Below are 14,313 nucleotides of genomic sequence, written 5' to 3' on the forward strand. Positions count from 1 at the left end.
GCTCCCAAGGTTTTTGTTCCTGTTCCAGTGCCTCCCCGTGTTTATCCCGAAGGCTTTTTTCAGGCGGGTTAACAGGAGTATAATGGGGTTTGTGTGGGCGCGAGGGACTCAGAGGGTGAGAAGGGTGTTCCTGGAGCGGAGTAGAGATAGGGGGGGGGCTGGCGCTGCCCAACCTCTGTGGGTACTACTGGGCCGCCAATGCGACAATGGTGTGCAAGTGGGTGATGGAGGGGGAGGGGGCTGCATGGAAGAGGCTGGAGACGGCGTCCTGTGTGGGTACGAGTCTGGGGGCGCTGGCAACGGCACCGCTGCCACTCCCTCCAAGGATGTATACCACGAGCCCGGTGGTGGTGGCGGCCCTCAAACTTTGGGGGCAGTGGAGGCGGCATAGGGGGGAGGTTAGGGCCTCGGCGTGGACCCCATTACGGGGGAACCACCGGTTCGCCCCAGGAAGAACAGGTGGAGGGTTTTTGGGGTGGCACAGGGCAGGCATACGAAAGTTGGGGGACCTGTTTGTGGACGGGCAGTTCGCGAGCTTGGGTGAGCTGGAGGAGAAGTTCGTGCTCCCCCCGGGGAACACCTTCAGGTACTTACAGGTAAGGGCGTTTGCCAGACGGCAGGTGGTGGAATTCCCACGGATACTGCCACACACAGTACAGGACAGGAGGAGGAGGACGCCTCGGTGGTGGAGTTGAAAGGTAAGTGGGAGGAGGAGTTGGGAGAGGAGATCGAAGAGGGGACGTGAGCAGATGCCCTAGGGAGGGTGAACTCTTCCTCTTCATGCGCGAGGCTCAGCCTCATACAGTTTAAGGTGCTGCACAGGGCACACATGACCGGGACAAGGATGAGCAGGTTCTTTGGGAGTGAGGACAGGTGTGTTAGGTGCCCAGGGAGCCCAGCAAATCACACCCATATGTTCTGGGCATGCCCAGCGCTGGAGGAATTTTGGAAGGGCGTAGCGAGGACAGTGTCGAGGGTGGTAGGATCCAGGGTCAAACCGGGCCGGGGGCTCGCAATATTTGGGGTGGCAGAGGAGCTGGGAGTGCAGGAGGCGAAAGAGGCCGGAATTCTGGCCTTTGTGTCCCTGGTAGCCCGGCGAAGGATTCTCCTTCAGTGGAAAGATACGAGGCCCCCAAGCGTGGAATCCTGGATCAGCGCTATGGCAGGGTTCATTAAATTGGAGAGGGTGAAATTTGCCTTGAGAGGGTCGGTACAAGGGTTCTTTAGGCGGTGGCAACCATTCTTAGACTTTCTGGCAGAACGCTAGACATTGGTCAATGGCAGCAGAAGCTCGGGGGGTGGGGGGGGGGGGTTTACTTTATTTCTGTTTATGTTATTTACACTGGAAGGGTCTGAGGGGGTGTATACACCTGTTGTCTTAAGTCGGGGTGTTAATGTTAATTTATTATTTAGGTACGGGGGGGGGTTTGGGGGGTTGCTTTTTTAGATTGTGTTTTGTATTTAACCCTGTTGGGTTCTTTTTTCTTTCTCATTTTGTTATTGATATTTTATGAAAACCTTTAAGAATTTTTTTTTTTTTAAAAAAAACAAGGGTAAGTGCACTTCAGAAAGGAATGGATCGTGTGAAGCATAGCTCTTTCTTGAAAGAAAAACAAAGTTGCCTCATTTCACTTCAAACAAATAAATGAAATATATCCCCCCCCCCCCCCCCAGTCTCCATAACTTACTATATTTCTGGTATCGATTCCCAGGGAAATCAGAAGCTTTTTGTTGCTGTGGGAACCACCCCACTGGTACCTCAGTCCGTGGGCATCTTCCACATCTTGCAGCTCAGTCCAGACAGCCAATAACTCCCTGCACAACCCCACAAGAAATCATAAAGCTGTTCGGTACAATACAGCACATCAAACATTGGTGCTCAAAGCATTTCATTTAGAATAGATCTCCAACATACCAGTTACAGAATTTAATTTATCTTGGTTTTAGCAAACAGACAATTGGATTTATTAGTGGGGTTTTTTTTTTTTTTTTTTTAAACAGTATGCTAAGATCATTTTGGTTGTCATCTACACGTAAAAATTTATCAGCTCAATATTATTAGATTCATCACTTTTGTTGCATTTAGTCAAGTTATTCCTACTTTGTTTAAATTATTCTCTGCGATGTGTACGGTTCACAGTCTTACCCATTGTTTGTCTTGATTTCCTCTCCTTTGCCAAATCCAGACTGCAGTAGATGCCCAAGAGAGCAGATTTCTTCTTTGGTGACCTCAATAGCTGGCACCAGGGAAAAACACGTTTGGAAAACTCGCTCCAGGCGATTTAGCAAAGACACCTACGTTTAATAAGCAACAGTTGGCATTAGTTTGAATTTTCCCTTTCTCAGTTTTACTTGTACAACAATACACATCTAACTCCAATTAGGCCATTAGCTTTTTAAAAATTCTCCCACAGAATTTTGATGTCGCTAGCTCGGTCATTATTTATTGCCCATCTCCAATTGCCCCTTGAGAAGGGTGGTGGTGAGCTGCCTTCTTGAACCGCTGCAGTCCCTGTGGTGTAGGTACACCCACTGTGCTGTTGGGGAATTCCAGAATTTTGACCCAGTGCCAGCGAAGGAACAGTGATGTATTCCCAAGTCAGGATGGTGTGTAGTTTGGAGGAGAACTTGCAGGTGGTGGTGCTCCTACGCAGCAGCTGTCCTTGGTCCTTCTAGGTGGTAGAGGTTGAGTGTTTGGAAGGTGCTGTCGAAGGAGGTTTGTTGAGTTGCTGCAGTGCATCTCGTAGATGACACACTGCTGCCACTGTGCGTCAATGGTGATAGGAGTGAATGATAGGTGGTGGATTGTGTGGCGATAAAATGGGCTGTCTTGTCCCATTTGCTCCTCCTGAACAACGTGGAGGTATGAAAACTGAAAATTCTGGAAATACTATGCTTTCACTTTCGAATGGCACGTGTTCTTGTTTATGCTTTCGGACAGCAGCTGTTGAACACTCTGCCGCTCACGTTTCCTTTGGACGCCTCTCTGGATTCTTTACTTGTCTCAATGCCACTCCCTTTGGCCTCGTCACTTAATTCCTCCTGTCTTCCATCCTATCACAGGCCTTCCTTTTTGTTGTTCCCACCCTCTCACCTTTTAGATTTCCAAGTTCTGATAAGAAGTCACTGACTTGACATTTCGACTGTTTCTCTCTCCATGGAGGCTACCTGTCGAGTATTTCCAGCATGATCTGTTTAAATTTCAGATACCCAGCACCCACAGTCTTTGGCTTTTGCACTGTCGAAGTCAGATGGATCACAGCCCCTTGGTTTACTATTTCCCTGCCTTTCCAACATTCCAAAAAAAAAATTAAAAGTCTAGCCTCCACTCAGCAGAGCCAGAGCACAATTTCAACAGGTCAGCTGTGGACCAACTACAATTTGCCTCAGCACCATGGCCTACTAATGCAGAACAAATTCATATGAAAAAAAGAACAAACATGATCAGCTACAATTCAAGTTCCTGCGTTTTGTGCAAATTACATTTGGAAGGTGAGAAAAGATGCATCAGTGAGTGACAGAGTAAACTTTCAATAAAGTCATTACGGCATAGAAGGAAGCCATTTGGCCCATTGAGATAATGTTGGCTCTCTGAGGAATAATCTCTCCACATAAAAATAAGTAGTTACTTGAATGGCGGCTCAAAAGAACTATGGTGACCTGTAGCACTTTACCTTCACATGCATTACAAACTCCGGGGTGACAGGCAAGACCCATACCTCATCAAATATATTTGTCCTCAAAGATATGTCTGAATCTATACTCCCACATGTGTCTCTTAGGATGGTCTGGAACTCTTGGGAGTACAAGAATAAGAAAGTCTTGCTACAATTGCTACAGACTCAAAAACAGCTTCTTCCCCACTGTTACCAGACTCTTAAACGACCCTCTTATGGACTGACCTGATTAACACTACACCCCGGTATGCTTCACCCAATGCCGGTGTTATCTGGTTACATTGTGTACCTTGTGTTGCCCTATTATGTATTTTCTTTTGTTTCCTTTTCTTTTCATGAACTTAATGATCTGTTGAGTTGCTCGCAGAAAAATACTTTTCACTGTACCTCGGTACACGTGACAATAAACAAAATCCAATCCAATCCAATTCTACAGAGCTTTTGGGAGACCACACCTGGAATACTTGGTGCTGTTTTGGTCTCCGTATTTGAGATTATAGTTGCTTTGGAGATGGTGCAGCAAAGGTTCACTAGTTTGGTCCGTGGGATGAGAGAGCTGCCCAATGATGAGAGCCTAAGTAAATTAGCCTATACTCTCTGGAGTTTAGGATAATGAGGGGTAATCTGAAGGGGCTTGGATAGGATAGACTCAGAGGTTGTTTCCCAATGGCTGGGTAATCTACAACACAAGTTCATGGTCTCAGGTTAAGGGGCCAATCATTTCGGATTGTGGTGAGGAGAAATCTCTTCACTCAGAGGCATATAAATCTTCTCTATCCAGAGTAATGCTCCATCATTGAGCATATTCAAGGCTGAGGCAGGCAGAGTTTTGGTCATTCACGGAATCAAGGGAATAGGGGGAACAAGCAGGATAATTGATTTGAAGTCAAAGATCAGCCAGGATCATATTGAATGGTGGAACAGACTCAAAGTCTATTCCTGCTTTTATTTCTGATTTTCTTACTCAGCCTAAGTGGTTCCAGTGTGAGGGTCTAACACCATATTATGCCACCAAAGCATGGTTGGAATGGTAAAAACTGGTTTCGGGGGACATTCAGAGTCCATATTTTTATGCAATGCTAATTTCCCTTCTTATTGCATCCTGGGCAAACTATTTTCATTATTTTAAAAACACAATCGAGCGCTGACTGTACCCAACGATGATGAGGTTGTAATAGAATTATTAAGAGTATCATCTAACAATAAAACACTGAATGAATACAAGGTGCACATCATGAATCGAGCAAAGTAAGGCAGAAATAATGGTAAGCTAACTTCACAGAATTGCTACAGCTCAGGAGGCAGCCATTCAAGCCCATTGTGTCTGCACCAGCTCTCTGAATGAGCAATTCACTTAGTCCCACACCCCTGTCTTCTTCCCACAACCCTTCACATTCTTTCTTTTCAGATAACAATCTAATTCCCTTCTGAATGCCTCAATTGAACCTGTGTCCAACACACTCAGACAGCGCATTCCAGATCTTAACTATTTGCTGTGTGAAAACGTTTTTCTCACGTCACTTTTGCCAATTACTTTAATCTGTGTCCTCTTGTTCTTGATACTTATATGACCAGGAACAGTTTCTCCCCATCTACTCAGGCCAGACCCCTCATGATTTTGAACAACTCCATCAAATCTCACCTTAGCCTTCGCTTCAAGGCAAACAGTCCCAATTTCTCCATCTATCTTCATAGCTGAAGTATCTCAGGCAAGGAACCATTCTCATTAATGTTTTCTGCAATCTCTCCAATGCCTTCACATCCTTCCTAAAGTGCAGTGCCCAGGAATGCTCACAATACTCCAGCTGAGGGCAAACTAATGCCAAACCTCCTTGCTCTTGTACTCTCTGCCCCTATTCATAAAGCCTAGGATATTGCATGCTTTATTAATCCCTCTTTCAAACTGCTTTGCCACCTTCAATGACTCAACAATTGATGCGCACGCACCCGGGTCTCTCTGCTCCTACACTACCTTTTAAGAGTTGTACCCGGTATTTTAAATTGTGTCTCCACATTCTTCCTACCTAAATGAATATCTTCATATTTCTCTGCATTGAACTTCATCTGCTACCAGTCTGTCCATTCCATCCACTTGTCTATGTCCTTTTAAAGTTGCACACTATCCTCCTCAGAGTTCACATGCTTCCAAGTTTCATATCATCCTCAAATTTTGAAATTGTGCTCTGACACCAAGGTCTAGGTCATCAATATATATAATCTATAGCAATCTTTACTGTCACAAGTTGACTTACATTAACACTGCGTTCCAGGATTTAGATGTTTCAGGCGGGATAGAGGGGGATGCAAAAGGGGTGGAGGAGTTGCGCTATTGGTTAGGGAGAATATCACAGCTGTACTGCGGGAGGACACCTCAGAGGGCAGCGAGACTATATGGGTAGAGATCAGGAATAAGAATGGTGCAGTCACAATGTTGGGGGTTTACTACAGGCTACCCAACAGCCAGCGGGAGATAGAGGAGCAGATAGGTAGGTAGATTTTGGAAAGGAGTAAAAGCAACAGGGTTGTTGTGATAGGAGACTTTAACTTCACCAACATTGACTGGGACTCACATAGTGCTAGGGGCTTGGACGGGGCAGAGTTTGTAAGGAGCATCCAGGAGGGCTTCTTAAAACTATGGAAGGGGCTGTACTGGACCTGGTATTGGGTAATGAGCTTGGCCAGGCGGTAGAATTAGGGGAGCATATCGGGAACAGTGACCACAATTCAGTAAGTTTTAAAGTGTTGGTGGACAAGGATAAGAATGGTCCTAGGGTGAATGTGCTAAATTGGGGACGGCTAATATTAACAATATTAGGCAGGAACTGAAGAACCTAGATTGGGGGTGGATGTTTGAGGGTAAGTTAACATCTGACATGTGGGAGGCTTTCAAATACCAGTTGAAAGGAATACAGGACCGGCATGTTCCTATGAGGAAGAAGGATAAATACTGCAAATTTCGGGAACCTTGGATAACGATATTGTAGGCCTCGTCAAAAAGAAAAAGGAGGCATTTGTCAGGGCTAGAAGGCTGGGAACAGATGAAGCCTGTGTGTAATATAAGGAAAGTAGGAAGGAACTTAAACAAGGAGTCAGGAGGGCTAAAAGCGGTCATGAAAAGTCATTGGCAAATAGAGTTAAGGAAAATCCCACGGCTTTTTACACATACATAAAAAGCAAGAGGGTAGCCAGGGAAAGGGTTGGCCCACTGAAGGACAGGGGAGGGAATGTATGTGTGAAGCCAGAGGAAATGGGCGAGGTGCTAAATGAATACTTTGCATCAGTATTCACCAAAGAGAAGGAATTGGTGAATATTGAGTCTGGAGAAGGGTGTGTAGATTGCCTGGGTCACATTGAGATCCAAAAAGACGAGGTGCTGGGCGTCTTGAAAAATATTACGGTAGATAAGTCCCCAGGGCCTGATGGGATCTACCCCAGAATACTAAAGGAGGCAAGAGAGGAAATTGCTGAGGCCTTGACAGAAATCTTTGGATCCTCACTGTCTTCAGGTGATGTCCTGGAGGACTGGAGAATAGCCAATGTTGTTCCTTTGTTTAAGAAGGGTAGCAAGGATAATCCAGGGAACTGCAGGCCGGTGAGCCTTACGTCAGTGGTAGGTAAATTACTGGAGAGAATTCTTCGAAACAGGAACTACTCCCATTTGGAAGCAAGCGGACGTATTAGCGAGAGGCAGCACGGTTTTGTGAAGGGGAGGTTGTGTCTCACTAACTTTTAAAAAAATAAATTTAGATTACCCAATTATTTTTTCCAATTAAGGGGCAATTTAGCGTGGCCAATCCACCTACTCTGCACATTTTTGGGTTGTGGGGGTAAAACCCACGCAGACACGGGGACAATGTGCAAACTCCAGATGGACAGTGACCCAGAGCTGGGATCGAACCTGGGACCTCAGCGCAGTGAGGCAGCTGTGCTAACCACTAGGCCACCGTGCTGCCCTGTGTCTCACTAACTTGATAGAGTTTTTCGAGGAGGTCACAAAAATGATTGATGCAGGTAGGGCAGTGGATGTTGTCCATATGGACTTCAGTAAGGCCTTTGACAAGGTCCCTCATGGCAGACTGGTACAAAAGATGAAGTCACACGGGATCAGAGGTGAGCTGGCAAGATGGATACAGAACTGGCTGGGTCATAGAAGGCAGACAGTAGCAATGGAAGGGTGCTTTTCTGATTGGGAGAGCTGTGACTAGTGGTGTCCTGCAAGGATCAGTGCTGGGACCTTGCTGTTCGTAGTATATATAAATGATTTGGAGGAAAATGTAACTGGTCTGATTAGTAAGTCTGCAGACGACACAAAGGTTGGTGGAATTGTGGATAGCAATGTGGACTGTCAGAGGATACAGCAGGATTTAGATCGTTTGGAGACTTGGGCGGAGAGATGACAGATGGAGTTTAATCCGGACAAATGTGAGGTAATGCATTTTGGAAGGTCTAATGCAGGTAGGGAATATACAGTGAATGTTAGAACCCTCAAGAGTATTGACAGTCAGAGAGATCTAGTTATACAGGTCCACAGGTCACTGAAAGGGGCAACACAGGTGGAGAAGGTAGTCAAGAAGGCACACGGCATGCTTGCCTTCATTGGCCAGGGCATTGAGTATAAAAATTGGCAAGTCATGTTGCAGTTGTATAGGAGCTTAGCTAGGCTACACTTGGTGTATATAGTGTTCAACTCTGGTCGCCACACTACCAGAGGAGTGCTTTAGAGAGGGTGCAGAAGAGATTTACCAGGATGTTGCCTCGTATGGAGGGCATTAGCTACGAGGAGAGGTTGAATAAGCTTGGTTTGTTCTCACTGGAAAGACGGAGGTTGAAGGGCGACCAGATAGAGGTCTACAAAATTATGAGGGGCATAGACAGGGTGAATAGTCTTTTTCCCAGGGTAGAGGGGTCAATTACTAGGGGGCATAGGTTTACGGTGCGAGTGGCAAGGTTTAGAGGAGATGTACAAGGCAAGTTTCTTACACAGAGGGTAGTGGGTGCCTGGAACTCGCTACCGGAGGAGGTGGTGGAAGCAGGGACAATAGTGACGTTTAAGGGGCATCTTGACAAATACATGAATGAATAGGATGGGAATAGAGGGATACGGACCCCAGAAGTGTAGAAGATTTTAGTTTAGACGGGCAGCTTGGGCGATGCAGGCTTGGAGGGCCGAAGGGCCTGTTCCTGTGCTGTACTTTTCTTTGTTCTCTGAAGTTACCGTGAAAAGCCTCGCGTCGCCACATTCTGGCACCTGTTCGGGTACACAGAGGGAGATTTCAGAATGCCCAATTCACCTAAGAAGCACGTCTTTTGGGACTTGTGGGAGGAAACCGGAGCACCCGGAGGAAACCCACGCAGAGGCAGGGAGAACGTGCAGACTCCGCACAGACAGTGACCCAAGCCGGGAATCGAACCTGGGACCCTGGAGCTGCGAAGCAACAGTGCTATCAGGAAAAGAAAGGATCCCAACACTGACTCTGGGGAACTCCACTACAAACCTTCCTTCAGCCCGAAAAACATTCATTAACCATTACTCTTTTTCCTGTCACTGGGACAAATTTGTATCCATTTTTCTATTGTCACATTTTATTCTATGAGCTACAACTTTGATTACAAGTCTGTAGCATGGCACTGTATCAAAAGCATTTTTGAAGACTTCCGGGTGCGGCGATGACCAGCTAGGTCGCACGTTTCGGCAGCTCCCGGTGGAACGGACCTTTGGGCTCTTGATAGGAGCCCCAACAGCAATTCTAACGGCAAAAGACACTGTGCTGGAATCCAGAAGGGAATCCCCCCTGGACACGGATGGAAAAAAGAGAGGAAAGTGGCCGGATTGCGGTGGATCCTCTAGAGCAGCGGCCAGGAAGGCAGGCACAAAGCAAGATGGCGTCGGAAGGAGGCAGTTTAATATGGGGCCCTGACCAACAAGAGTTCCTGCGGCGTTGCGTGGAAGAACTCAAAAAGGAGATGAAGAAGGAGCTGTTGGCCCCGATATTACAAGCGATTGAGGGGCTAAAGGAGGAGCAAAAAACCCAGGAACAGGAGCTTCGGGTCGTGAAGGCAAAGGCTGCTGAGAATGAGGACGACATACAAGGCCTGGTGGTGAAAACGGAGATGCACGAGGCACAACACAAAAGGGGTGTGGAAAGGCTGGAGGTGCTGGAGAATAATGCGAGGAGGAAGAATTTAAGGATTCTTGGTCTTCCCGAAGGTGTAGAAGGGGCGGACGTCGGGGCATATGTGAGCACGATGCTGCACTCGTTAATGGGATCGGAGGCCCCGACGGGTCCGCTGGAGGTGGAGGGAGCCTATCGAGTTATGGCGCGAAGACCGAGGGCTGGAGAAATTCCTCGAGCCATAGTGGTGAGATTTCTCCAATATAAGGACAGAGAGATGGTCCTCAGATGGGCAAAGAAAACTCGGAGCAGTAGGTGGGAGAACGTGGTGATCCGCGTATATCAAGATTGGAGTGCGGAGGTGGTGAGAAGGAGGGCAAGCTTTAATCGGGCCAAGGCGGTGCTGCACAAAAGGAAGATTAAATTTGGAATGCTGCAACCGGCAAGACTGTGGGTCACACATCAAGGGAAACACCACTACTTCGAAACGGCAGATGAGGCGTGGACATTTATTGTCGAGGAGAAACTGGAGTGAGCGGGCCATAAAAAGAACGTTTGGGACAAAGTGGGGGGGGGGGGGGGGGGGTGAATATGTGGGATGAAGGGGGGGGGAAAGAGGGACGAGATGACTTCCCAAGTTGTTAATCCTGCGACCCTGTAACTTTTCTCTCTTCCCCATGTCGTGGGGGGGGGGGGGAAGGATGAGGAGCTGAGGGCGCCGGCCATTGGGGGCGGGGCCAAAAGGGAAGCGCGGGCTTTGTTCCTGCGCTATGGTAATCACGGCGGGAACAGGGAAGCAGGAAGGAGGGGGCCTCGCACAGTGTGAGCCGAGGTCACGGGGGGAAGCCGAGGTCGGCCAGAGTTGGCTGACTTCTGGGAGCAACATGGGGGGTGCAATTACACTAGTCTGGGATCTAGCGGGGGGGTTAACTGGGTTGCTGCTGCTGGGGAGAAGGGGGAGCTGGTATGGGGGGTGGGGGGGTGGTCGGGGCGGGGGGGCGCCGCTTGGGGGAGATACGGCTACGTGGGAACCGGGTGAGGAGCTGGATTGAAAAAAGGAGATGGCTAGTCGTCAAGGGGGGGGGGGGGGGGGGGGGGGGGTGTAAAGAGCCCCCCAACCCGGTTGATCACGTGGAATGTGAGAGGGCTGAACGGGCCGATTAAGAGGGCACGGGTACTCGCACACCTAAAGAAACTTAAGGCAGATGTGGTTATGCTTCAGGAGACGCATCTGAAGCTGATAGACCAGTTCAGACTACGCAAAGGATGGGTGGGGCAGGTGTTTCATTCGGGGCTAGACGCAAAAAACAGGGGGGTGGCCATTCTAGTGGGGAAGCGGGTAATGTTTGAGGCAAAGACTATAGTGGCAGATAGTGGGGGCAGATACGTGATGGTGAGTGGCAAATTGCAAGTGGAGGCGGTGGTATTAGTGAACGTGTATACCCCGAACTGGGATGATGCCAACTTTATGAGGCGTATGCTAGGACGAATCCCGGACCTAGAAGTGGGGAAGTTGGTAATGGGTGGAGATTTTAATACGGTGCTGGACCCAGGGCTGGACAGATCGAGGTCCAGGACCGGAAGGAGGCCGGCTGCAGCTAGGGTGCTTAAGGACTTTATGGAGCAGATGGGAGGAGTAGACCCCTGGAGATTTAGTAGACCTAGGAGTAAGGAGTTTTCGTTTTTCTCCTATGTCCACAAAGTGTATTCACGAATAGATTTTTTTGTTTTGGGAAGGGCACTAATCCCAAAGGTGACAGGAACGGAGTACACGGCTATAGCCATTTCGGATCATGCTCCACATTGGGTAGACCTGGAGATAGGGGAAGAAAAACAACAACGTCCACCCTGGAGAATGGACATGGGATTATTGGCAGATGAGGGGGTGTGTTTAAGGGTGAGGGGGTGTATTGAAAGGTACTTGGAACTCAATGATAATGGGGAGGTACAGGTGGGAGTGGTCTGGGAGGCGCTGAAGGCAGTGGTTAGAGGGGAGCTGATATCTATTACGGCACATAAAGGAAAGCAGGAGGGTAGGGAAAGGGAGCGGTTGTTGAAAGAACTTCTGAGGGTGGACAGACAAAATGCGGAGGCACCGGAGGAGGGACTGGACAGGGAAAGGCAAAGGCTACATGTAGAATTTGACTTGCTGACTACAGGCACTGCAGAGGCACAATGGAGGAAGGCACAGAGTGTACAGTACGAATACGGGGAGAAGGCGAGCAGGTTGCTGGCCCACCAACTGAGGAAAAGGGGAGCAGCGAGGGAGATAGGGGGGGTGAGAGATGAGGAGGGAGAGATGGAGCGGGGAGCGGAGAGAGTGAATGGAGTGTTCAAGGCATTTTACGAAAGATTATATGCAGCTCAGCCCCCGGATGGGAAGGAGAGAATGATGTGCTTTCTGGATCAGCTGGAATTTCCTAAGGTGGAGGAGCAGGAGAGGGTGGGACTGGGAGCACAGATTGAGACGGAGGAAGTGGTGAAAGGGATTGGGAGCATGCAGGCGGGGAAGGCCCCGGGACCAGACGGATTCCCAGTTGAATTCTATAGGAAATATATGGACTTGCTGGCCCCGCTACTGATGAGAACCTTTAATGAGGCGAGGGAAAGGGGTAGCTGCCCCCGGCTATGTCAGAGGCAACGATATCGCTCCTCCTAAAGAAGGAAAAAGACCCGCTGCAAAGCGGGTCCTACAGGTCCATTTCCCTCCTGAATGTGGACGCTAAGATTCTGGCCAAGGTAATGGCAATGAGGATAGAGGATTGTGTCCCGGGGGTGGTTCATGAGGACCAAACTGGGTTTGTGAAGGGGAGACAGCTGAATACAAATATACGGAGGCTGCTAGGGGTAATGATGATGCCCCCACCAGAGGGGGAAGCGGAGATAGTGGTGGCGATGGATGCCGAGAAAGCATTTGATAGAGTGGAGTGGGATTATTTGTGGGAGGTGCTGAGGAGATTTGGTTTTGGGGATGGGTATATCAGGTGGGTACAGTTGCTGTATAGGGCCCCGATGGCGAGCGTGGTCACGAATGGACGGGGGTCTGACTATTTTCTGCTCCACAGAGGGACGAGGCAGGGATGTCCTCTGTCCCCGTTATTGTTTGCACTGGCGATTGAACACCTGGCCATAGCATTGAGGGGTTCCAGGAAGTGGAGGGGAGTACTCGGGGGGGGGGGGGGGGGGGGGGGGGGAGGAGAAGAACACCGGGTATCTCTGTATGCGGATGATTTGTTGCTATATGTGGCGGACCCGGCGGAGGGGATGCCAGAGATAATGCGGATACTTGGGGAGTTTGGGGATTTTTCAGGGTATAAACTGAACATGGGGAAAAGTGAGTTGTTTGTGGTGCATCAAGGGGAGCAGAGCAGAGAGATAGAGGATTTACCGTTAAGGAAGGTAACAAGGGATTTCCGGTACTTGGGGATCCAGATAGCCAAGAATTGGGGTACACTACACAGGCTTAATTTAACGCGGTTGGTGGAACAGATGGAGGAGGACTTTAAGAGATGGGACATGGTGTCCGTCATTGGCAGGTAGGGTGCAGGCGGTTAAAATGGTGGTCCTCCCGAGATTCCTTTTTGTGTTTCAGTGCCTCCCGGTGGTGATCACGAAGGCTTTTTTCAAAAGAATCGAGAAGAGTATTATGAATTTTGTGTGGGCTGGGAAGACCCCGAGTGAGGGGGGGATTCTTGCAGCGTAGTAGGGGGGGGCTGGCACTACCGAGCCTAAGTGAGTACTACTGGGCCGCCAATGTTTCAATGGTGTGTAAGTGGATGGGAGAAGGGGAGGGAGCGGCGTGGAAGAGATTGGAGAGGTCGTCCTGCAGGGGGACTAGCCTACAAGCAATGGTGATGGCACCGTTGCCGTTCTCACCAAAGAAATACACCACAAGCCCGGTGGTGGTGGCTACATTGAAAATTTGGGGGCAGTGGAGACGGCAGGGGGGAAGGACGGGAGCTTTGGTGCGGTCCCCGATAAGAAACAATCATAGGTTCGTTCCGGGGAGAATGGATGGGGGATTTGGAGCATGGCAAAGAGCTGGGGTAGTACAACTGAGAGATCTGTTTGTAGATGGGACGTTTGCGAGTCTGGGAGCGCTGACCGAAAAATATGGGTTGCCCCAAGGGAATGCATTTCAGTACATGCAATTGAGGGCTTTTGCGAGGCAACAGGTGAGGGAATTCCCGCAGCTCCCGACGCAGGAGGTGCAGGATAGAGTGATCTCAGAGACATGGGTGGGGGATGGTAAGGTGTCGGACATATACAGGAAAATGAGGGACGAGGGGGAGATCATGGTAGATGAGCTGAAAGGGAAATGGGAAGAAGAACTGGGGGAGGAGATTGGGGAGGGGCTGTGGGCTGATGCCCTACGTAGGGTAAACTCATCGTCCTCGTGTGCCAGGCTAAGCCTGATACAATTTAAGGTGTTACACAGGGCGCATATGACTGGAGCACGGCTTAGTAAATTTTTGGGGGTAGAGGATAGGTGTGCGAGATGCTCGAGAGGCCCAGCGAATCAC

The 14,313-nt window shown here is 49.0% G+C and overlaps 1 protein-coding gene across 3 annotated transcripts in view; it reads right to left on the reverse strand.

Moving 5' to 3' along the window:
• Window positions 1-14,313, reverse strand: part of LOC140422058 (aftiphilin-like) — a 97,497-nt gene that overhangs the window by 45,214 nt on the left and 37,970 nt on the right. For all 3 annotated transcript variants that reach the window (XM_072507058.1, XM_072507052.1, XM_072507043.1), the window contains 2 exons: window positions 2,147-2,295; window positions 1,689-1,815 (listed from right to left, as the gene is read on the reverse strand). In XM_072507058.1, coding sequence (XP_072363159.1) covers window positions 1,689-1,815; window positions 2,147-2,295 — 276 coding nt within the window. The remainder of the gene's footprint in view (window positions 1-1,688; window positions 1,816-2,146; window positions 2,296-14,313) is intronic.

This window comes from Scyliorhinus torazame, chromosome 1, assembly GCF_047496885.1.
Source record: "Scyliorhinus torazame isolate Kashiwa2021f chromosome 1, sScyTor2.1, whole genome shotgun sequence".
NCBI classification, from domain to species: Eukaryota; Metazoa; Chordata; class Chondrichthyes; order Carcharhiniformes; family Scyliorhinidae; genus Scyliorhinus; species Scyliorhinus torazame.